This window comes from Cydia pomonella, chromosome 22 (assembly GCF_033807575.1).
Source record: "Cydia pomonella isolate Wapato2018A chromosome 22, ilCydPomo1, whole genome shotgun sequence".
Classification (NCBI taxonomy): Eukaryota; Metazoa; Arthropoda; class Insecta; order Lepidoptera; family Tortricidae; genus Cydia; species Cydia pomonella.
In genome coordinates this window covers 9,128,934-9,154,689 of record NC_084724.1, presented here as the reverse complement: position 1 = coordinate 9,154,689, position 25,756 = coordinate 9,128,934, and the positions used below count along the sequence as shown (strand labels likewise).

At 37.0% G+C, this 25,756-nt stretch overlaps 1 protein-coding gene and 1 long non-coding RNA gene across 2 annotated transcripts in view; one reads left to right on the top strand and one right to left on the bottom strand.

The window, feature by feature from the left end:
- Positions 1-1,195: 1,195 nt before the first annotated feature.
- LOC133530440 (peroxisomal membrane protein PEX13) lies at positions 1,196-23,735 on the bottom strand. Its single transcript, XM_061868351.1, has 5 exons — positions 23,170-23,735; positions 18,704-18,840; positions 15,183-15,319; positions 11,490-11,655; positions 1,196-5,264 (listed from the first exon to the last, which is right to left on the bottom strand). The coding sequence occupies exons 1-5, from the start codon at positions 23,550-23,552 to the stop codon at positions 4,990-4,992; spliced, it is 1,098 nt and encodes a 365-aa protein (XP_061724335.1). The 5' UTR covers positions 23,553-23,735; the 3' UTR covers positions 1,196-4,989.
- A 210-nt stretch (positions 23,736-23,945) lies between these two features.
- The window catches only part of LOC133530448 (uncharacterized), a 124,633-nt gene continuing 122,822 nt past the window's right edge, over positions 23,946-25,756 (top strand). The window contains exon 1 of the long non-coding RNA XR_009801307.1: positions 23,946-24,180. This is a non-coding gene — a long non-coding RNA (uncharacterized LOC133530448). The remainder of the gene's footprint in view (positions 24,181-25,756) is intronic.

Genomic DNA, 25,756 nt, shown 5'->3' with positions numbered 1-25,756 from the left:
ATAATGGGCCCCCTACTAAGCATGTTAATAGAACGGCATACAACGTCTCTTCAAACAAACTGCCACTGTTGTCCCTTGGACAACGGGACAGGATAACAAAACAAAAAAAGTTGATTCACCGAATTACATTTTTAAGGTGAGAAAAAACTAAACTTTTCTTTTCTTGGTTGTTGCATGAACCCCTCCTCTTAGGTGAAGGCCTCCTCTAAAGATTTCCATTTTTCTCTGTCCTGAGCTATTTGTGGCCAGCAGGGCCCCGCTACTTTTATTATGTCATCTGGCATGAGGTCTCGCTCTCCGACGCTTGCCCAGTGGGCCCTTCCATTTCGTTACCCTGCTAGTCCATCTCTCGTCCTTTAGGGTACTTAGACAACGATATATATAATATATAAATACTTAAATACATAGAAAACACCCATGACTCAGGAACAAATATCCATGTTCATCACACGAATAAATGCCCTTACCAGGATTTGAACCCGGGACCATCGGCTTCATAGGCAGGGTCACTACCCACTAGGCTAGACCGGTCGTCCAGCCTAGTGAGACAAATAAAGTCGAAAAGTGGTAAACCACTTTCTTGGCTGACTGTACAAGTACTTATTTCTTGACAAATAGAGTAGAAAAGTGGTAAACCACTTTCTTGGCCGACTGTACAGGGCGGTTTTGCTCATCCATAGGCCATAGATAAGGAAGGTATTCCTTCCACCTTTTCAATTTCTTTGTCCGATATGCATTGCGTCTCCCATTAAGCAAAAAGTGAGATGCAAATACACATTGTACCAAGAAATTGGAAAGGTGGAATACCATCCTAATAAATATTTAAATAAATATTTATAGGACATTATTACACAAATTGACTAAGTCCCACAGTAAGCTCAATAAGGCTTGTGTTGAGGGTACTTAGACAACGATATATATATATTATATAAATATTTATAAATACTTAAATACATAGAAAACACCCATGACTCAGGAACAAATATCCATGCTCATCACACGAACAAATGCCCTTACCAGGATTTGAACCCGGGACCATCAGCTTCGTAGGCAGGGTCACTACCCAATAGGCCAAACCGGTCGTCTAACATCCCTCTAACATCCGTCTAACATCGTCTAATAACCCAACAAGTTTCACCACACACATGAATGGTTAATCTAAAATAGTCTAAAAGGGTATAAATAAAAATAGGAGTCCAATAAGAAGTCGTTTATTGCTTAATCTTAACAAATCAGTCCATCCCATATTATGTAAAATTTAACATAGATTTACAATTAAGTCACCGAGGTGATTCCACGAAAAAGTAACGCGAATCCCGATTTAAATGTGTGTATATTATTAATAGTGCAATTTTATAGTATATCTAACATTTAAATTTAAGTATATTATTAAATAAAAAAGCACGCAATATATTGATGACTCGCGTTACTCTTGTCCTAACCCTAAAGCTAATTTATATTTTTCAGCCATTGTCTCATGTCAATCTTTTTACGACATAATAGCATATTTACGATAAAAACTTAAAATATAGCAAGCTTTACGTTGCCTTAGCCACAAAAGTAATTGCACATGATTCAATGCAGTCTTAGGAAAAATGCACAATTAAAGGCCTGTGTACATCGGCTGTGTACGCCAAAATAGAACCGTGCACGCACACGTCGGGTTATTTTTTTTTAACTGATGAATGTACACTTTTAAAGCAGTTTACTGAATCACTAACTGAAACATAATTAAAGCACGCTATATTTATACTATCCTGTTTTTATTAGTATTTAATTCTAACATAGCGAGGGTGCGGAGTGTTAGGGTCAGCAACGCGTATCAGGCGGGTCGTATGATTGTATGCCACCGATGTAGTATTAAAAAAAGTAACATTATTTTGGTGGTAACTACTGGGTTATTTTTTCCCAGTAGTTACCAATGGTAAAAGGTGAGAAAAAATCCCAGTAGTTACCACTGGTAACAACTTGATTGTAACTAGTGGGAATAACCTGTGTCCCGTCACTCATAAGCATTTATATATTATACCATGCACGTACATGTACACGCATACGCATCCGGTGTGCACATGCCTTTATAAAAACAAAAAAACAGTACATTTAAAACGCCGAATAATAACAATCTCAATAACAAAAAAAAAACAGTTCATTTATAGGCTGTCTACACAGGTAGATATTTAATTGTACAAATCATGCAAATAGAATACCCATAAATAGGGTTGCATTTTGTCAGATTTTTACCTACTTCAATATAATTTACTTTGGCATAATTTGGAATGTCTTTTGAATAAAAGTATACGAATTAAATAATGCACTAATATTGAACCCTTTGGACGCTAAACGCCTTTAAAGTAAAGCGTTACGCCACGAACGCCAAGAACACTTAGAGTCAGACCAAGATAAGTCGACGGCGATTTTGACCGTCCAGACAGTGCCAGTGTTATTTTAAACGTCAAAGTTCTATGAAATTATGACGTTTACTAACACTTCCACAGGCTGGGCTATCGAAATCGCTGCCAACTTAGCTTGGTCTGACTCTAAAGTCGTTTTAATTATACGTGCCTACAGTACTGCACATGTTAGTGTTACAGTGTACGCTGTCAAAGTAACCTTCACTCTTTTAAGTAAGGTTTACATTAGCTTGCTTGCGCCCGTGACTTTGGCGTGTGAGTGACGTTTTTATTTATGCTTTCGTTTACGCTTTACAAAACGTTCAAAGGGTTAAAAATCCACCCGGTATGTGTATATATGGAAACGAAGAGTTACTAACAATATTGACTTTACGTAAATATCCAAAACTAGTAAATTATTTATTTCGTATAAAGTTGTATCGATAAGAGAGCTTGCCAAGCGCTGCTTGATTTTCTATAATCTACGTATTAATATTGGAATTACTTCCAAACCTGTTTGGTAACTACATCTTAGAGGCTTAATAAATAAAGACTGCTATTTCTAAACATTTGCGTTTCTGAAACTCATTATTGTTGTAGATGGCAGCATTTTAGCAATGCCATTTCCAAATAAAGCATGAAGACAATTTTATTAAATTTCATACAAAATTGTAATTATTATGCCTTTCCGTAACCCCAAAGACAACTAAAATTTCATATCTTTTTTGTATAAACCCGTTACTCATTTAATACAGACGAAAACCCCTGTATATTATGTAGTAGTTTGTTTTTAATTTACAGGGAACATAACGACACCAGTTTTCCCTGATAAAAATGAAATAAATAATGACGTCATAAAATCGATTATAATCGAAAGGTGTTTCTAATTTACAATGTTATTAAAAATTTGCGCTAATAGGAAATATTACGTAAACTCTGCATAGGGGGCAGCACTACAGACAGTCAACAAACCTTCTTGAAACATCAATTGACATAATCTATGAAAACTTGTGAAGAAACTGTTTACGTTTCATAGTACATATAAGTAAAGATTTATTCATTGAGTAAGATGTGTAAAACCTAAGAAAATTTTGTGCTTCGAATTTGACAGGCAAACGAGACGGCGCTGCACAGCTCCATATATTTTGCGGTAACTCTGATTGTCAATTTGTACAAGTTGACGTTTGACAATTCAATGACCGCAAAACATATGGTGCAGTACAGCGCCATCTGTTTCGGATGTCAAACGTGCCCCTTAGACGTTTTTTTCTTAGGCTTTACCTCTCTATTACAATCAATTATCTTTGATATAAGTCACTCTATGGTTTACGGTGTGCACTCTGGCGTCAGGACATTGCATTAATACCAAAGATAAAAGACTGCTTATCTCTAATCAGAGTTGTGAAGATTTGAAAAAGACTTCCACTAGATGGCGTTAGTAGTTGTTGAAATTTACCCTACACCTTTGATTTGACATTTTCTTCGTTATGTAATAAACCAAATACAGTCACCCTTTAGCGTGGATTTAAGAGTCGCATGGACCTGCCGCCAAAAAGCCGCTCCCATACAATCGTAGTTACGCTTTAATTTTAAAATGACATGCTTAAATTACGACATGCACATTTACGTCTGGAAAATTATACTCATCCCTTTCTTTTGGGTGCTAGTAGTACTAGCGCAAGACAAAGACAATATAATTCACTCTGTCTATGTTTGTAATGAGACAGTTCTGGGCCAACATATATGACTTGTTTTCGTTGCAAATTTTTTTTACAAAGTAATGTGTCACTTCCAAGCATAAAAGTCTCACTTTGTCGCTTGCCATAACGACGCTTTGACAGGTTATTCGTATAAACATACAAGCAAATCTCGTCCTTATGGTAAGCGACAAAGTGGGACCTTTGACTAGACTTCGACACAAATAGTTGTGTCGCGGCGGCTAGATTCGGGTGGCTTCTCAAGCAAGTTTGACTCATAAATTATAAACACTATTTAAAACTATCGAAATAAGCAGTCTTTATTACGCCATACTCGAATTTAAAATGTCGTGAGACATACTAACATTAAACTAATTCTACGGTTTACACTTTATTTTTAGTCAATCGCGCGACATGTTTCGAAGAGTCTAGGTCTCCTTTCTCAGCGTTCACGACGGGCGTGCTTCGCGTACTGCTGCGCGCCGCGTCGCACGCTGAGAGAACCGGTTGGGGGAGATCTTGCGCTGTCGTAGTAGGCGGGCAGTGGTGTTTGGGTTTGGGTCACCTAACACTTGTAGCGACAAACAGGACGAACTCACTATGTCCACTTCACTGTCACCACACTCACTGGCCTTCTGCTGAAGGATCACAGGCTTCCAAGCTGACGGCAAAGCTCAGCCGCTATCTCGATTGAAATTAGAGCGCCGCCCAATCTCGATCGCTTCACGTTTTTTACGTGGTACGCAATAATTCTGTTAGTGCTTGAGAAAGGAGACCTAGGCTCTCCGAAACATGTCGCGCGAGTGACTAAGTGTAAACCATAAAATTTGGTTTTACGCCATTGATAGTCATTATATTCCAACTCAAATAATCTCAATATTTGAGTAAAGAAATCAGTGCCTTCACAACTCCTGCTTAAAATGCTTATCCATCTCCTCCGCACTCTGATTTTCCTCTGGCTTGATAACTTTAATATAATTGACTGGTACCAGCCCGGCTGTCTGTCTGTCCGTGCTGCCCATGAGCCAGCCGCTGTTCCAGAGCGGGCCCTGGAGCTGCTGCGGCGCGAGCAGCACGACCTGGCCGCTGCGGAAGCTGAGCTCTTGAGGGGAGGTAGCTTGGAATTCGTATTGGGCTACAGAACGGAGCGGGTTCTGCCAGGATGTTGGGTCGTTTACTGTGGACAAATTAAAATAGGAATTAGTTTGAACTAAAAGACAAAGTTTCGTTCAGGAGTTTCATGACAGGTTCAGGTCAGGATGAGAGAAATGAAGATGGAGAAATATTCTTTTCTGTTAAAAAATAGAGGCTAATTTACAATGGTGGAGATCTCCTATTAGGTACCTTTCCGATACATGTGGCAGGAGATTGCTCATTCGCTAATTATGTTATTTATAGAGCAAAAGTGATCAAAGAAAAATATTATGTAATTTATAAGCTCAAAAATAACGAAAAATAGTGGCATGATATTGTGTACGTATAGGTGTTTGTGCCTGTGTGTGTTTGTATGGATGGATGAATGTGATCTTTAGTGTATTATAATTGGCGTTACTGTTAGATGGCCGTAGATATGTAACTTCACCGTCAAGAATTCTGGTGCAAAACTACAGCGTTGTTCACGCTTTAGGTTAGGCATGTACGTATGAAAATTAAAGTAAAGCGCCATCTAGTGATACACATATTTTAAACAATATCATTGGAGTATTAAGCTTCATTCATTTTATGCTTCGTCCTAGACGTAGGCTCTCTGATCTTATTTACGTCTCGTCATTTACCTACACATCAATCAATCAATCAATCAATCAATCATTTATTTCTAAGAATATGGTACAATGTTGGTGAGTAGAGGGTGTTAGGTCAGCATATTCTGCCGGCATGCATCGGCGTAGAAATATTCAGGTACCTACAATAGTCTATACAAATATACAATATAATTATAAAATTTAAAAATTCAGAAACTAAATAATAACATTTTCATGCCAGCAGCTCGAACAAGGGTTATTTGCTGCTTAAAAAATTATTATTACTTAATTATTATTTTTATTAAAGAAATCATTTAATGAATAGTAACATTCTTCGATTAACCATGTCTTAAGATTAGTATAAAATGTATGTCCAACTAAACTAGTAATAGATTTCGGCACTGTATTATAAATTTTGCTTAGCATATAATAGGAATTCTTTTTAAATAGGCTCAATTTTGCTACTGGCATGTTCAGAGGTTTTTGTGTAATTGTTCGCTTATTATTGTTGTCTTTAATCAGAAACAGATCCATGTGTTTTTTGACAAAGGTACATGCCTCCAGAATGTATAAACATGTAAGCGTTAGAATCCTGTGTTGTCTAAATATAGGTCTACATGAGTCTAAAGGTTTTAAACCGAATATCGCTCTTATGCAGCGCTTTTGAGCTATAAAAACTTTAGATATGTCAGATGAGTTGCCCCACAATACAATACCATATCTGAGAGCAGAACATACGTATCCGTAATATACTAACAGGGCAATTTTATGTGATGTTACAAGTCTAATTTTTTTTATTGCAAATACAAATTTATTAATTTTGTTGCAGACTGCCTTAACCTGCTCTTTCCATTCACAGTGCTCATCTACATAAAGCCCCAAGAAATTTTGACACTCTACTTTCTCTATTGGTTTCCCATTACATTTAATATTAAGCCTTAGATCTTTTCCCTGTCTGGTACGGAAGTAAATATATTTGGTTTTATCAGTATTTATAGATAGGTTATTTCTTGTTAGCCATTCTACAGTTTCCTCTGAGACGTTATTCACCATATCATTATAATTTCCTACATTTTGGCTTTCTATGATGATGGTTGTGTCATCGGCAAACATAACTGTAGGATGTTGGACTGCACGAGGCAGATCATTAATATAAATAATAAACAATAGGGGTCCTAAAATACTGCCCTGTGGTACCCCGACTTTATTTTCTCTTTTTGAAGAAATAAACTCTTCCATTGTATTTGTTACTTTATTTAATTTAGTTATTTGTGTAACTTGTACACGGTTAGACAAGTAACACTTAATCCAATTCTCTGCAGGACCACGAACACCATAACAATTCAACTTTTTTACCAGTACATTGTGATCTACAAAATCAAATGCCTTGCTCATATCCAGAAAGAGAGCAACAGTTGGCATTTTATTATTAATATTATTTATAACTTTTTTTATTAAAGTAAAAGCGGCTAAGGCTGTAGATTTATTTGGTCTGAAACCATTCTGTTCTATTGCTAATACTTTATTCTTATCTAGAAACTTCTGTAATCGAGCATAGAAGACTTTTTCAAATATCTTGGCTATTACAGGGATCAATGTGACAGGTCTATAATTACCCATGTCCGTTTTTGTTCCTTTTTTATGAAGTGGTTTAACAACAGAGAATTTTAATTTGTTCGGAAATACGCCTTGCTCCAAAGATAAATTTATAATGTGACATAACGGTACCATCAAATGACTAGCTACACTTTTTAAAGCTTTCGTATTTACTTTATCATAGCCAACGGAACTGGTGTTGCGTAATGACATTATTATTTTTAATACCTCCTGAGGGGTCGTGGGTTCTAAAAACATGCTATTTACACTGTTAGGGATAAGGTTACATACATTCTGATTCGTCGCATTGTTACTATTTGTCATATTACTGGCATTATTTGTTAAATTTATAAAATAATTATTGAAGGCATTAGCAATGTCAGTTCCATTTCGAATTAAATTGGCATTAAATGCGATTTTATCAATTTGTGGTGAAATCTTAGAATTACCAATTTGTTTATTTACAACATTCCATGTCGCCTTACACTTGTTTTGCGCTTGGCTTATGTACTGATCGTTACAATTTTTCTGAAGTACAAATAAGCACTTTCTTAATATTTTAGAGTAATTGTTATAGGACAGTTTTTCTTCTTCAGTTTTGCTCTTATAATATTTATATCTAAGTGTTCGTTTGGTTTTACAACTTTTTTTTATTCCTCTTGTAATCCATGCCACCTTATTTCCTTTTATGTATCGTTTTACTCTATATTCAGGAAAACATTGTTCAAACAACAGTACTAATAAATCATGAAATACATTGAATGCTTCATTAGTATCATTTTCCATTAAAACTTCATTAAAACTAAGGCTATGAATGTAATTTATAAATTTGTTCATATTATCGACGCTGAAGTCACGTTTTATTATGTACCATGTTCTAACAATGAAATCCTTATTCGTATTTATAGTAACAGATTGAGCAGTATCATGATCCGACAGACTAAGTCTATGTATTTTGCCTACTGCACTTTTGAAATTACTTACTATATTATCAATACACGTATGTTGCCTTGTAGCTTCATTAATATGAGGGATTAAGTTATGAGTCGTGAATACTTCACACAATAGATTTTTTTTGTTTGAGTTAGATAAAAAGTCAACATTAAAGTCTCCAGCGATAACTAAATTGTAATTCTGGTTTTCTAAGTTATTAAGAAGTACTTCAAGCTGTTTCAGACCTGTTTGAAAATCTGAGTTAGGGGTTCTGTACAAACATATAATTCTCGTTTTTATAGATTTAATAGTAATACCGCAAATTTCAAAGTCTTTCTCCATTGCTAAATCCTTAATAATATCTAACGGTTCACATTCAACACTATCCCTGCAAAGTATACATGTTCCTCCTCTACGCGCATTTTGTCTAGAAAAATTTGCCACAAGGTTATAACCAGGAATATTGAGATAATTTTCTTCTCCTTTAATTATGAATGTTTCAGTCAGACAAATTACATCAATATGCGAGTTCATTTCCTCCATTTCCCGAATGGCTACTTCTAGTTCACTCGATTTGTTCAACACTCCTGCTATATTCTGGTGTAAAATGCGAAATTGAGCTTTCCTATTCTTTACGAAAAAACCCTTCTTTTTTATCTTCTCCATTCAAGACTTGCTCGTTTCTGGAACTTGTCGGATTACCTTTACTATCTTGGTTATGTGTATCATTCTTGTTGAATTCCTCATTATTCCATCTTATGTCTTCAATGGTTTCCTTTAATTTCATGCATATATTTTTAATCCCTAAGTTATTAATGTCCCCTGAGTGTCTCCTAAACATATCGTAGTCATATGACAGATTCTCATTTGAGTCCAAGAGATAGGCATATTCATACGTGTGTATATCTCGCCAAAGCATGTTATTAAAAGTTTCGACTCTCCAGTTAAAGAGATTAACACCGTTTCGACATTTGTATGTGGCCGTGCATATAATGAAGTTTGTATGAAGTAACCCTTGCAGCGATTCCCTTATTATGGAAATTAAGGTATAGCAGTTAGTTGTATATTTAAAGTCTTCTTCTCCAATGAAAATAATGCAGTAGTCATCTTTTGTTAAGTTACTTGTTTTTAAATGGACGTCTTTTAAAATTTCCTTAATTCCTGCATTAGGTGACAAATAATGACATATCTGCGAGTTTTCCGCAAAACAAGTCTCAGCAATTTTTCGAAGCGCGTTCTTTTTATTGCTGCTTAGTAAAATGGTTTAGGTAGGTGGTGTAGGTTTCTCGCTACTCAGGATTTGGCCTTGACTATTATCAGAATTCCCCCCTAGTTTAGCTTTTTTGCCTAAGTTACCTTTGTTCGATTGGCAAGATTCATTTGAACTAGAGCTGTCTCTAAAGCAATCTCGTCTTACAGAACCTGTCCTTTCTTCCACAACAGGGGTAGAATGCCATGTACTTAAATTTTTTGGTAATGGGGAAGGAGACGGAATTGATGGTGAAATTTTATTCTGTTCCTTAGTGTGTGTGTATTTATTTTTCCGCTTTCTACGTGAATTTCTTTGAGTTTTTTTTTGGCGTTTTTTTATCAAAAATTGTTTTATACATGTTCATTTTTCTTTGATAATCTTCCATAGTTTTTTTTAGGTCACAGATTTCGCCGTTTAATCTATCAATTTCACTATGCGCACTTAAAAGCTGTACGTTTAGTTGGTCGATTTTTCCTTTAAGATTTTGTATGTCAGAGTTATTTTCTTGTCTCATGCTAGGCATGCTGCTCGCTGAATGTGGGCTGTCGTATCTGCTCGGTGAACAATTCAGGTCCTCATTGAGTGTATTGTTTGTTAAATTATCTAGAGACAAATGCAACGTTGTACTCACATTATTTACCACATCCTTACTACCCGAAGTGCCCGATGCCGAACGTTCCTGCTGATTTTCAAACGCGATTTTCATATTTGGTAACTCAATATTCTCGATCTTGTCCTCTTCATTACACTTTTCCTCAGACGGTGTTATAAGTTCATTTGAGCTAGGAGACGCCCTGCCAGCCCGTAGGGTAGGTGATCTGATTGGTTTTCTTCGGGTTATATTATCTATTAAAGGGGTTGTGGAGCTCGTAGTCTGAAATGTATTTTTGTGTGTCTCCGGTGTATTATTTTGTTTAAGTGATTGTGGGTCCGTTTTTCCTCTATTATTGTCTAAGCACGTTCTACATGTCCAATTCGACTTATTCTCCTTAGTCATTAAATTAAATCGTCTTATGGTTACTACGGCACAGTCCAAGTCAAATGTATGTTTACAAGTAGAACATTTAAGACATTCCTTTGGTCTGGTAACTGTTTTCCTGCATTTAATGCATGTCAGAGCACCTTTAATATTTTTTTGAAACGACATTTTGCACTATGATTTGTTTATTATTGTCTAAAATTCTCAAAATAGACCAAAACAAACAAGTTCAATTGTCCCTCTACCACGATATCACAGGTAACACTCCAAAACAATGCCAAAAAGTAGATGTTGTATGGCGCTCGATCTCGAGATCCGTAATGAATGAGTTCCTTGGTACGGGGGCGCACAGTGATACTGCTGATTTGAACGCTTGCCGGCCGGTTTGCGATGAGTCATACTCGCTGTCCGCCGTACTTTAGACACCGTATTTATTTCTTCACTTTGCACTATGATATCTTTGCTAGTTCTAAGTCTTTTTTTATAACGAAAACACTTCTAAGTCTCACAAAATTGTAACATTGTACTTGCACAAACTCAACTCTTCACTCTTACTAAATAAATTATTATGCAACATTAAGCACGGAGCCGATGTTAACGTGCCGAGCGCGCGCGCGGTATGTATTCATCAAATAATTATAACCCGCATTACAAGTTATTAAGGTATAAATCCTGGTAAGGGCATTTATTCGTGTGATGAGCATGGATATTTGTTCCCGAGTCATGGGTGTTTTCTATGTATTTAAGTATTTATAAATATTTATATATTATATTATATCGTTGTCTAAGTACCCTCAACACAAGCCTTATTGAGCTTACTGTGGGACTTAGTCAATTTGTGTAATAATGTCCTATAATATTTATTTATTTTTTATTTTATTTATTTAAGGTACAACTTACGTCTCTCATTCACGCTAGTGGTCAGCCCACTCAACATCCTCAGTACGATGTACGGGGCGGCCGCAATCACTCCGAAGAATAGAAGAATAGGCCAGCTTGCTCCCTTGGCACGTTGTTCGGGTGTACCTGTGCCGTTCTGTGTAGCTGCCACCGCTTCTGCCCAAGCCTGAAAAAATTATGTTTGTTAGATGCTGACATTTAAAAAGGGCAGGTTATTATTATTAATCGTATGGCATGCACAGTTGAAGGACAATCAAAGTATGGCTTTGAGGTTGTCAAGCCAGGTAATCAGGTCAGGAGTGACAGAGACCAAATCTTCAGCTGGTCCATAATAAGAGTGAAGGGGGCAGCGCCGGATGATATATTCAGTTGTCTGCTCTTCCTCGCCGCACTCGCAGAGTGGAGAAACATTCTAGCCCCATTTGTAGGTAAGAGAGTTGCAACAGCCATTCCCAGTCCTCAATCTGTTCAGGCGACACCAAAGTTTGCGAGGGAGATCGAACCCTTTTAATTTTTGTGTCGGGTAGGTTATAAGGGTGATTTTCCCGGCCGTGTCAGCAGACCACTCCACCTTCCACCTATCTGAGATGCTGAAATTCTTTAAGTTCTGGGCTGTAGCGCAGGGTGGATTCCGGGATTTTAGTCGCTGGGGGGGTGGATGGCAAAACTCATTGTAAGCTGGCAGAGCAGGGTTCTTAGTGATTTTCTGGGTTTCCCTCCTCAGTGCCTGGAGCCGTCGAAGGTGAGGCGGGGCAATGTGGCATAGTAACCGTTACTATGCCACAAAACGGCAGGTGAAAAGTTATAAGATTTTTTTTTTGTAGTTTTCATTTTATATCGACGTATTCGGTAATAAATTTTTGATAATACTCTTTCGACAGTTAAAAAGTCAATTACTTTGGACGGTTTGGACACGCAGCCAGACTAGGGTTGCCAACCGTACTATATTATATAGTATTGTACTATATTTTGGCTCTCTGTACTATATACTGTTGAAAAAATATATAGTACGCTAAAATACTATATTTCCGACATCCTTCTAATTTGTTCAAGATCGATTATCAATTTAATTCTAATCAAATAAAATTATTTCAAGTAATAAGACAAAATGGCGTGAGGAATGCAACAGGGCTGACATAAATTTAATAAAAGTGAGCTATTAAATTGTCATAATATTCAGGATGAATGTACTGAATCGTTGTCTCATTTTATTAAAAATTAGACATTACTAAAAAGTGCACAAAGCTCAATAAAAAATATGAATTTAAACTTTAAATAAATATTGTTATTAAAAAGATTTTTTTTTCTTTTTATTATTACTGGGCGTATGAGATGACGAGTGAGCAGTTTTACTTATATGACTAACTCATTTAATTAGTAATGATTGTTTTTCTGATGAACATTTAGGTAAACGCGCGTAAAGCACTGATTTTATCTTCTTTGTAAATTTCGTAAAGTTTGGACTGCTAAAAATGGTAAGTTTGTATTACACATATCCTGTACTTCAACTTTAATAAACTACATTTTTGTTATTATAAATTTGAATTTAGTTATTTGAATGAAAGTTAGACGTAATCAATTTTCTCCAGAACTAACTTGAAAACAAGTGACAATTTCTCTGAAAATCGACTTAATTTCAACGAAATTTTGATACTTAAACAATCTACAACATTTGCTAAAACTGTTCTTATACATCATTTTGTATAATTTACTACCACAGTTTTTTGATTAATTTTTAAAAATTGTCCCTTCTCTTCACATATTACTGGGGACGCACGCTTGCGACCTCATTATTAAAAGGCAAGATGAGAAGACGTGCTAATAGAAACCAATACTTGTTATTTAGATATTACGTAACAAAAGGAGTACAACGAATAAATCTCTCAATTTTACATTTTTGCTCTAAAATCGTTACCATAACTCATCTCAACAGAGTGCTAGTAAGTATGATTAAACGTATATTACACTTATGTTAAGCATTTTATCTAAAAGTACTATATTTTTTTGAAATGTACTATATTTTTAATGCCTTATTCTGGAAAATACTATATTCCACCAAAAAATAGTTGGCAACCCTAAGCCAGACGGGAGCCGGACAACTTCGAAAAGCGCATTATGTTTGGCATGGTGGATGGAGGACAGGGTAGTGGACATCCACCAACCCGCTGGGTGGACATTGTAAAGAAGGCCTGCCAGGGATCTACACAGGCGCCTATTATTAGGAAGACGGAAAATCGTGCAGAATGGAGAGCCTTGCTGCACAAAATAACGATCTCATGTGGTCGCGACCCGCAGTCATGAGGAAACGAGGAAGAAGATAATATATTCATAATAATATAAATAAACCAGTGGCAACAGTAACTGGCTAAACTGGCTAATTATCTTGCTGATAAATGAGAATATTAAAGATATCGAACCTCGTACTTTACAAGGGATATGATAGTTTGTGATTGTCATATAGGTTGTTTTTTGTTTTTATACATTCGATTTTTTACCTTACCAACCATATGGTCAATATTGGCCATGTTTTAATTATCCAGTCGCTCATCCACGAATTTCCGTTTTCTTGCATGTACATATTATTATGTATTGAGTCGTAAAAATAAGATTCAAACGATAATGCGAGTCTCATGAAATACGCGCCCGCAATTTTCATTTTACTCTAAATAAACCGCAACACTCACGATTTTAAGTCAAAAATTGCTCGATATGTGTCGTTCCTTGACGAGGAGCTTCATCTGGAGCCACACGCGTTGACTAACCTCCTCGTAAGGGAGCGAGTCCGAGCCACGAGTGGCCCTTTTTAACACGCTTTTATTAGGTCGACCTGTATGTAACTAACTATGTAATGGAATCTAAGGTAACTACTTTAACCATCTTCCAAGGATCGTAGCGTCATGAAAATTGGCAGCTGTATGTAGTTCTGATGACAATACAATAATATGGTACTGTCGAACTGATCTGATGATGGAGCCGGAAGATATGAACTGGAACTTCATGATGGAACATCGTATCATAGCTGTGTTTTAATTTGTTAGAAAAGTCTTGTAATGAACTTTGACCACGATTAGGTTTCAAGGTCTGATGATGAAGCCGGAAGATAGGCACTGGCATTCCATGATGGAATATCGTATCATAGTCGTGTTTGCACTTGTGAGAGAGGTCACCTAATGGACTTAAAACACGATAAGGTTTTTTTACGTGCATTTATAAAAGTGTGTTTTTCTAGTGTTACAGTTAATTTATTAATATAGAGTTTTTTGTTATATAGAGAAATTAATATTAAAGTAGGTAACTATAGCCAACAAATGTCGACGTTATAGGGAATAGGGAGTGAATCGTTATATGTATTTAAAGCTAGGTTTAGACGAAGCCAGTGCTGGCTTGTTATTGGCCATGAATAAACAGTTTTTCAAGATGAGCCAGCACTGGCTGTCAGCACTGGCGGGAATAGAGCGCTTGCCTATTTCCGTCAGTGCTGGCTTGTCTGGAGACTGGCGCCAGCATTACTGGCTTCGTGTCTAGCTAACATTTCAGTCTCACAACTGTTTTGTTATTATAAAAGTAATTTTACTCTTTCTAATTCTAGAGGCTCGCTTGTGACCAAATCTCGTCGTTTGTGTGACAGTTTAGTATATAATACGTAAGTCGTTCAAAGTTCTTCTTGAAGAGTATGGGGTTAAGAATACTGACCTTGAACTCGTTCTCAGTCCTAATACCAAGCATGACCATCAGTTTCCGTACGAGCCAGTTCAGAGATCGCACTACGGCGAACGTCGACCAGAACTGCGCGAACAGCGATCTTAAACGACCAAAATTCTCTGCTACACCTGTAATCATATGATTAAACATTGAACTAAGCTCTGTTTTTATATCTCAAACACTACAATGATAAATCAATTGTCCAATCTACACAATTGCACCGTAATTATTGTACTAATACATTTTTATTTATAATTAATTTAAACCAAATGATTTATGCATCGAGGTACCAAAAAAATGTTGCGAACCCCTGACTTGCTAGCATGAGTTTTACGTTATGGCGCGCGACTCCTTTTTTTTAATACACCACGTCGGTGGCAAACAAGCATACGGCTAGCCTGATGGTAAGCAGTCACCGTAGCTTATGGACGCTTGTAACTTACATGCGGGTTGCAGACCCTTTAAAAACCTAGCATACATCTAGCGCGAATTCGCGAAGAACGAAACTCATAATGCTAGCCGGTAAAAACAGTACTGTTAAATCTGTTTCTCATAGCTGCTGTAGCTGTTTCTCATAATTAAGAATACATTTTGTTAGTATGCGTGGAAGAAGTACAGACATTAAACGTATAAAATACTCGATGCATAAACACTAAAGAGTTGTAAACTGACTGACCCCTGAACCTTCTACATAAATAAACATTAAAAGTCGTTATAAAACATTTAACAACAGTGCTTTACGCAACAAATGCATAAGCCTTGTGTGGTTACTACATGTTTCTTAAACCATTCTTTATGACTTAGGTTTATTTATCTGCTAGTACTTTTTGATTAAACTGATACTTGTGTGTATCTATAGGTAGAATAAAGAATTACAAAATTATTCCATTTGAAGGACTGACTGAAAACTAGTGAATACGCCAATTCTTAAGATTATTTGCCAAGCGGACCCCAGGCTCTCATGAGCCGTGGCAAAATGCCGGGACAACGGAAGGAAGATGATGGAGTGAAGGACTGACAGAGATACAGAACTTCGATTTTCTGTTGTTTCTGTTAGCCTTCAATAGGTATAGTGAAATTTGTATGAACCTGCAATGCTTAACACAGATGGTGCTCCAATCATTTTAAAAAAAAAGCGGCCAAGTGCGAGTCGGACTCGCGCATGAAGGGTTCCGTACCATTTAAGACGTATTAAAAAAAAATCTACTTGCTAGATCTTGTTCAACATTTTACCACTTTGGACACACATTTTACCACTTTGGAACTGTCTCTCGCGCAAACTATTCAGTTTAGAAAAAAATGATGTTAGGAACCTAAATATCATTTTTGAAGACCTATCCATAGATACCCCACACGTATGGGTTTGATGAAAAAAATTTTTTTTTAATTTATTGACGTATTAAAAAAAAACTATTCACTAGATCTCGTTCAAACCAATTTTCGGTGGAAGTTTGCATGGTAATGTATATCATATATTTTTTTTAGATTTTTCATTCTGTTATTTTAGAAGTTACAGGGGGGGGGACACACATTTTTTCACTTTGGAAGTGTCTCTCGCGCAAACTATTCAGTTTAGAAAAAAATGATATTAGAAACCTAAATATCATTTTTGAAGACCTATCCATAGATACCCCACACGTATGGGTTTGATGAAAAAATTTTTTTTTTTTAAATTTTTATGACGTATTAAAAAAAAACTACTTACTAGATCTCGTTCGAACCAATTTTCGGTGGAAGTTTGCATGGCAATGTATATCATATATTTTTTTTAGATTTTTCATTCTGTTATTTTAGAAGTTACAGGGGGGGGGACACACATTTTTTCACTTTGGAAGTGTCTCTCGCGCAAACTATTCAGTTTAGAAAAAAATGATATTAGAAACCTAAATATCATTTTTGAAGAGCTATCCATAGATACCCCACACGTATGGGTTTGATGAAAAAAATTTTTTTTTTTAATTTTTATGACGTATTAAAAAAAAACTACTTACTAGATCTCGTTCGAACCAATTTTCGGTGGAAGTTTGCATGGCAATGTATATCATATATTTTTTTTAGATTTTTCATTCTGTTATTTTAGAAGTTACGGGGGGGGGGACACACTTTTTACCACTTTGGAAGTGTCTCTCGCGCAAACTTTTCAGTTTAGAAAAAAATGATATTAGAAACCTCAATATCATTTTTAAAGACCTATCCATAGATACCCCACACGTATGAGTTTGATGAAAAAAGATTTTTTGAGTTTCAGTTCTAAGTATGGGGAACCCCCAAAATTTATTGTTTTTTTTCTATTTTTGTGTGAACATCATAATGCGGTTCATAGAATACATCTACTTACCAAGTTTGAACAGTATAGCTTTTATAGTTTCGGAAAAAAGTGGCTGTGACAGAATCGGACAGACAGACGGACATGACGAATCTATAAGGGTTCCGTTTTTTGCCATTTGGCTACGGAACCCTAAAAACATGTCTTTAAAAGTTTAGATATGCCAAATACAAAGAAACTAAAACGATAGACTATTAGGGCATCAGACAATTAATAAATTGGTGTGTTAAATATTCTAAACTTAGCTAGTTTATGGAAATAACTTGCACCATTCAAATAAATAAAAAAAACAAAAATCAAATTTTAATAGTATCTCCGAAACGTGACGCGCGTGTCACTAAAATAATATATGTGAGTTAAACCGTAAAATTGATGTAACAAGTTGAGAGAGACCAAAAACCAGTTTTGAATGATTGACATTGAGCACAAACATCATTTTCTGCTTATAAGATGTTTTAAGGTTTGCTGATGATTTATAAATATGTGTATCAAGTTTCAAAATTGTACATATTTCTGATTTCTGTATGTATTTCTGTTCTGCATTATTCGTACCTTTGTTAAACATTGTTTTAAGTATGATATAAAATTCGTACTGAAATATAATTGCAAACCCCTGCAGTTGCTCGCAGGCGGGCCGTATACTTGTTTGCCACCGACGTAGTATAAAAAAAAAAGTGTAAGTATATTATTTTACCCATATGTACGGCCGCTTACGCCGTTACGAAAATCAGGCAATTGACCAATGTTGAGACAGCTCGCCTTGTCTATTATAGTTATCTTCATAGTGTAATGTCATATAGTATTCTGGTTTGAGGCAAAAGAGCTGACATACAGACTATATTTGTCTTACAAAAGAGAGCCATTTATTCTATATATAACTTAAGAGCATATGAATCATTAAGAGAACTTTTCAAAGAAATTAATATTTTAACTGTAGCTTCCCAATACATCTATGATAGTATTATTTATTATGTTAAGAATCTAGAGTCTTTCACTAAGAATTCTGATGTCCATAACTATAACTCTAGAAATAAAAATAAGCTATCCTGAGCGGCTACAGCTCTTTCCAGCTGATTCCAGTTGAGTCAGCCTCCTTCTCAACTGATTGCCTCCATGTGGTACGAGACCCATTTACCTCATATGTGTCTTATAGTTTTATAAATAAGTCCATAAGGGTCCAACTTACCTAGAATAGCTCTGAATGAGCTGGTTAGGGCAAAGAATGTGTTTTCAAGCATCATGGCAACACTGCCGACCGCATTGACTAGACTTTGTATTGAATCAAAGGCAGGCCGAGAGCTTTCTTCTGCCATTTGAATAAATCTGGAAAGTATACAAATAGTGTTTTAAACTTTTAAGTTCTGTATTTTTTATGTGGCTGTACTTCTAATATATATTTACATAATCAATTACAATAGCTATATTATCAAAAAACTAAGCCTAAATTAGCCTGAGGCATTGTTCCCAGGACACTGGCCGCGTTCCCTCTCTGCACAGTGAGGCTAAGTTTTTGTGCGAAAAAAGCGCCAGCTCGTAGGTCGCCAGACACCCAGACTAGTTTAGTACAAATTTCTTTTACTAGTTTCTTGGTGTCGGACGACCAAGGACCGAAAGTTTCAATCGCAAGTGCCGCAAATACATAATTACTTTTTAAAAATGCATATTTGCGACACTTGGCAATTTGGGCGTCGTCTGCTGCCGTCCCCGGCTTCCTGGCAGAGCGCCGGACATGAGATGGGGCCAGCGTATCAACGCATGTTACATCCCACGCCAGGGGCCGCCCCAGGAACCAAGGTACGAGCGAGCAGCCGTCGGGCCTTTTGCCATCTGCCGCTGATAAACCAACTGGCTCCAGGGTTGCTGGTATGGAGACGGTACCGAGTGCTCTGCGGATTAGGTCGTTTAGGGCCGAGTGTCTATAAAATCGGCCGGCGCTTGACTGGCAGTGGAGTCCGTGGTGCCCATAAGCGTCAACAAGGCTTCCACAGCGGGAGCAAGCGTGTGGCTCGCAGGCTTTCAAACCTAGCCTGAGGCATACGGCTACGCGCAGTGACCAGGCGCGGATACAAGATTTGGCTTAGGGGGGGGCCATTTTGAGAAAATCATATATTTTTGCACAGAAAATAAGGTAAAAAAAAATTTACTCAATTTAGTAATGTGAGAGCCAGGGTTTTAGGGGGGGGCCATTGCCCCTATGGCCCCCCCTTGTATCCGCGCCTGGCAGTGACGCCGGGTCCAAAAGGGAACCAATGTTCCGCGACGGCAACGCGCGCAGCCAATGCCCTGACTCAGGTTCCGATACTGCGAGCAGTCTAGCACGTTCGCAAGGGTTCGAACTATTGTCCAAAAGGGATTTGTGGGTTGTTTTGATTTTTATCAGGTCCCAGGCTGCTTGGCAGGCTTTTTCGGTAGGCGGACTCTCGCCGGGATTTCCAGCACTCCAAGCTGACTCTGCATCTGCCAAGCTCGCCACTACTACAACCGTGGGATTGGTGACATTAAGAATGCCACGGATGAGATGGGCGACGCTGTGGACAGACGAGAGAAAAGCGGGGAGAGCCAGATCGCCCGTAGAGCGAATACCCAGGCCACCATAATTAATAGGCAGAGTAGCCTGAGACCAGCTTTGAGAGCTGAAAGAGATGTTTAATATTTTGCAAACCGAATTTTTTAATATGTTGTCTATGGATGACGTGAGACTTGAGAATTTCCAAACAGGGCTGCAACGTAAAATATATAAGAATTTTGGAGAAAATAAACACAAACGTAAGATGTAAATGGCTGTATGAGCGTTAATTTTGAATAATAAATCTGAACAGTTGTGAAAGTTATCTAATTTTGAATTTATTGCTAAAGGGATGGCGTCTTCGAAAATAGGGGCACCGAGTAATACGAGGGAATCTCGTGTAACAAAGGTGAAATTGGGCGCGACAGAGTTGAGACTTAGAGTCAAAGCAGCCCGGGCGCTAGCTGAAAGCTTTTCTGAGATAAAAACCTCACACTTATTGAAGTTAAGTGTGAGGCCTATCTCAGCGAACTGCCTTGAGATTATATTTAAATCATTTAATACTGAAGAAGCCGTCCCTGCAAGTGTCCCATCATCCAGATACCATAAATTTAGTTTTGATTTTAGCTGAGTGATGATTGGGTGAATAGCGAGGCTAAAGATGACGGGCCCAAGTGGATCTCCTTGCTGACACCCAACGCATGAGGCAATTTCTTTTTCACCAAACATTAATTTGGATGGATTGCCGTAGCATTGTTTTAGGTATTCAAATATTTCCGGAATTTCCTTTAAAATTTCGTTTAAGAGAGTGCTACGGTCGATAGAATTAAATGCGTTTCTTACATCAACTTTTACCAAAATTTCGAAATTTGAGTTTTCCAGGAAAGTCCGTGTGGCGTGTACTGCGGCCTCACAACCGCCTCTGACACCGAAGCCAAGTTGTTTGGGCTTGAATTTGTCTGTAAGGCGGTCGTGAAACTCGCGGCAACACAATTTAGAGGCTAGTCGCCGTAGTGTGCTTCCCACCGCTATCGGACGAATGCCGCCGTCTTTTTTTTTTAAGGCTATCAGGTTAGCGCCGTATAAAATGGGAGTGATTTCGCTGCAGATTTTACCTGAAAGCATTAAATTTATCAACGCGGTCAGCTCTTTGAGGAGGGTTTCTCCGGCATCTCCCATAAGCGGGCTCGTCAGGTCCTTGAGGTGCTGCGGGGTTATGCCGTCAAGGCCACCGGCCGAACCATTAGGAAAAGAGCTGATCGCCTGTAAAGTTGCACGGTCCGTAACTTGTAGTGGTTGCGGAGAGATTTGAGGCGGCACGGGAAGTTGTACTGGTGTAGATGAAATCGGATGCTTTTCTTTAAGAGAGGAGAACACTTCGTCAGAACGGGCGGCCAAGGTGTCACTAGAAAATAGAAGTTTTGTAGCGCCTCTTATGTTACCGTCAGAAACCTTATTTTCTATTGTCTTAATTTTATAGTTTAAATGAGTATTGCAAAGATTATAGGTTGCAGATTCCGCGGAATCGGAATCTACGGGAAAGTCAGGATGGAGTACATTTTCTTTGATAATAGCCGATAAAGTGCGATTGGATTGGTCTTGAGGGATATGAATATTTTTGTATGTAAATGTAAGTAAGGCTTCCCATGCGGGTAAATTATTATTAGACACAACCTTGGCCACGCATTCCGTCAGGCTCCGAGCTACAGCAACCCTAGCGCCTTTTGGTATACGTTTAGCTATTTTAGTGTGAGCTTTTAATACTGCTAGACGGGTACATAAATCTGCAGAGGGAGTCGCAGTGTTGGGAACAGAGGCCCCAGATCTGTTGACATGAGAGGAGTCCGTCGGGGGTAGGTCTATCCGAGGAACATGTTTCTTGGCAAGATGGATCTTGAGTCCATGGGTGCCCTTGTAGGGTTTTTGGTCTTGACAAATAGGGCATTCTGTGAGCTGGGTGGAGGCCGGATACATTAACACAAGACGATAAACAATACAAAATTATAAGCACGTATGTAGAAAATATAAGTAAATGTTGACATTTTGACACCGATATGTCCGCTGTATTTATATCCTTTGTTTATATATATCAGTCACTGAGATGTCACTTTTCAGATATATTTTTAGGGTGAACCGATTTGGTGTTATTAGAAGAAAGACACCAGAAACATGGCAAAACTTCTTTCACTCGCCGTTCTTTCAGTGCAGATGATAATTACAGCAATACAACATATAAAATTCGTAATAAATTTGAATTCATAATATTATAATTTTTGCTCAGTTGACATTGACATTTACATTCTACATAACTGCCAGACGAAATATTCATGGTTAATACATTTTTAAGTGTTAAATTAAGTACTGTAAATAATGTATATTATGATTGTTTGAATTTCTCTATGTATATAAATTGTAATATTCTTTTGGACAATTAATTTTTTAAACCATAAGTGTATATTTTTTATATTGCAGAATACAATAGTGTATAAGTAATCAAGTAGTATTTGGTGTAGTAAATTAGATAATTATTCTTGTTGTAACATTTGACAGGTCTGAACTGCTACTGGTAATTTATACCTGTAAAAGTAATTTTAGAAATGTACTTAACAATTGACTTTCCAAAGATAACATAACATCTGACATAAAAAAAATAACATGTTAGTTTTGATATTATCTGGAGTTAAACAATTAAACTAAAAACTCATAAATAAACAAATTGTCATAAGTTGTGATCTCTTGGTAGGGTGCCTAGAAGGCTGGCTGCATTCCCCTCTTGATAGCAATGCTTATCCGCTGAGTGAAATACAGGCCAGCCTTCTGGTCACCCGAAGCCTCTAAGATTGTTAACACCTTATAGAGGAAGTGCACGCTAAGCCCCCATGGCCCTAGGTTTTCAACCCCAAATGCCACAAATATGTAGCTACTGCCGAGGTTGCCATATTATCTTAAATATTACTCAATTACATCATGTTATCTTTCTACATGTTTACATTTAGTTATATAATTGTGTATAAAACATTAATACATAAAGAAAATCACATTTGGTAACACCATTTTGCCTTTCTAACTTATCTACATCTAAATACGTTTGGTGAAATTGATAACCAACATTTGTATGACTTTTCTACCAACAACATTAGACACACCTGTTTTCAATATCGCCGTACATTGGTCCATATCTGTTGTAGCCTCCATAAGGTGACATACCACCCATACCTCCCATTCCCGCCATACCATAGCCACCTCCAAAACCTCCATATCCATAATTACTGTATCCCATCCCTCCCATGCCCATACCACCCATACCGTAGGAATTCATCCCCCCGTAAGAATACCCAGGGGTCATAGAATAAGCAGGCTGTACTGCTAAGTCAGGCCTTGGTGGCAAAACTGGGGGTCCCAAAGTACTATTTGCAAATGAGGTAGAGGGGATCGGATTTCTGAAGGCAGGCATATCTCCACCAGGCGTCACGGCTGCATTCGACAAACTAGGGTCAGAGTTCCCCTCAAACTTCGCTTGTTCCGTCATCGTTCGAGCTACGCACTAAAATCACTGTAACTTTCACGTATATCACTACGCGGTTCACTGATTATCTGTAAACGCCATACGTTGCTGTTTTATCTCGACTATTTCGTACTGCACAATCTTGAATTTATAAAGATAAGTATGTTTACGCAAATGAAAGCGACCGATGAACTCGAGGAAAGGAACTTGTCTTAGATTAGCCGTCAAATGATAATGACGTTTAATTTGTTGACATTACTCTTTATATTGCCAGCAAAAATAAACTGAATATGAAGCATAGACAAAATTGATAAAAACCTCAGATAAAATTGTATCATTATTCAATAATTGAAAGCTACATATTAAACATGCAAATATAATTATTTGCAGATTTATGTAAGTTCTGGAGTTAGTAGTTTTGGCACCTAAAGATTTGTAACTTGTAACAAACTACCTAATGAAACGAAACTGTAAGTAAAAAAATTAAAAAGCAAAACAATTTGTTTATGGTTGAAAGGGTGTCAATAATTTCAATATTTGGATTTAGTCAATTGTGGTTTTGTTGTTTTCTCAATAATTGTGACTATTTACTGTTAATAAAGACAGAAACCAGTGTTGTGCAGTGCAGTGTCTATTGTTGAAATTTAAATCTGTAAGTAATTTCCTTTTATTCGCTTAGATAAGATGAGAAATTGATCCTTACTTTGTGTCACCGAATGTCATCCTTTCGTATCTCGATATTCTTAATATTTTATAGTTTATTGTTTTTCTTGTATAGGCGCTATAAATTTGGTTTGTATGTAATCGTATGCCAAGTTTTTTGTAAGAAAAAGCGAAACTGTAGTTTTTGTAAATTTGATACGGTGGTATTTCTTTCTTGGACCGGTTAGCGTAAACACCGCGCCGAGAAATCAGTGTCAATTGGTCTCGTTTAGAGCGACTCATACGTCTGAGAACTTGCCTCCTTATGTCTTCACATGTACTCATATTAGGCTAGGTATTAAACAAGTGATGAAGATGACCTTTTTTATTAACAGTTTAATATAATTAAAAAAAAAATGCTACTCTAACCAGGTATTCCATTTTTGGGGTAGATATTTTACATTTGCTATAAAATGTGCATTCTCCTATAGCCTCGTGCGGCCCAAGGCCCTACCTATAGGACTTATTCAGTTCAATGAAATTTAAATCATATTCAATTGGAACAGAGTTGCATTTGTTTTTTTTCCTTCAATTTTAAACAAAATAAAATCAACTGTATTCTCTGCACTTATAGGTTCATATTTCAGTGGCAAACTTTGGATTTTTCATTTGTATGGCTGGACCTTACGAGGCTATACGAGGGAATAACATGAATATGATGATATATACAACAAAAATGTAGTCACAGTTATTTGTCGTTTTGTTAGTGGTTACCTTTTCAAAACGCTTTAGTACACATACCTAAAGATGGTATTCTACCTGTCCAATTTCTTGGTCCAATTTGTATTTGCATCTCACATTGAAAGAGTGAGACACATTGCACATTGGACCAACTCTCTACATATAGTGCCACCAACACTTCAACCCATTTGTTGTAATATTTGTGTTAGATCTTTTACATGTAACTTATTTGCACCTGTTGTACTTTCATTTGTTTGTATTCATGTTCCCCTCATAAAACCTGGTAACTAGTTGACAAAACCCAGTTCTCTTCCCACTATGACAACAGACAAAAGAAAACTAATAAATCTACATTGTAAAGAAATATTTTTTTATGAATAATCAATATTATGAGTAACCATAAGTGTGAATTCAATTTGTATGAGAAGCATGTTTGGGCATAGGTGGATCTAGGGAGGAGGTCATGCGGGACATGATCCCCCCCCTGGGCCCTGGGCTGAGTATACAATAAATAAGCTTAAAAGAAGGAAGAAATTATAAAAAATAACAATTTGACCATGTGACCCCCCTTACCATAAATCTGGATCCACATCTTAAAATAGTAAATTTATGTGAGCTTATGAGAAAAAAACGAAAGCTATATAGATTTGTGTTAAGTTGTTAACTATGGATTATATATATGTTAACTAACAATTTCAGCTACAGCAACTGTGTGCTCTGGAGTAGGCAATTTTTAATTCGCATTATAAGAATGTAGCTGATCCCCTCTCTGGTGCGTCCTTAGATGGCTCATGTACCCTATCTTCCTGCTAAATACTCCAGTGCATTTTGGGCATGTCGGTACA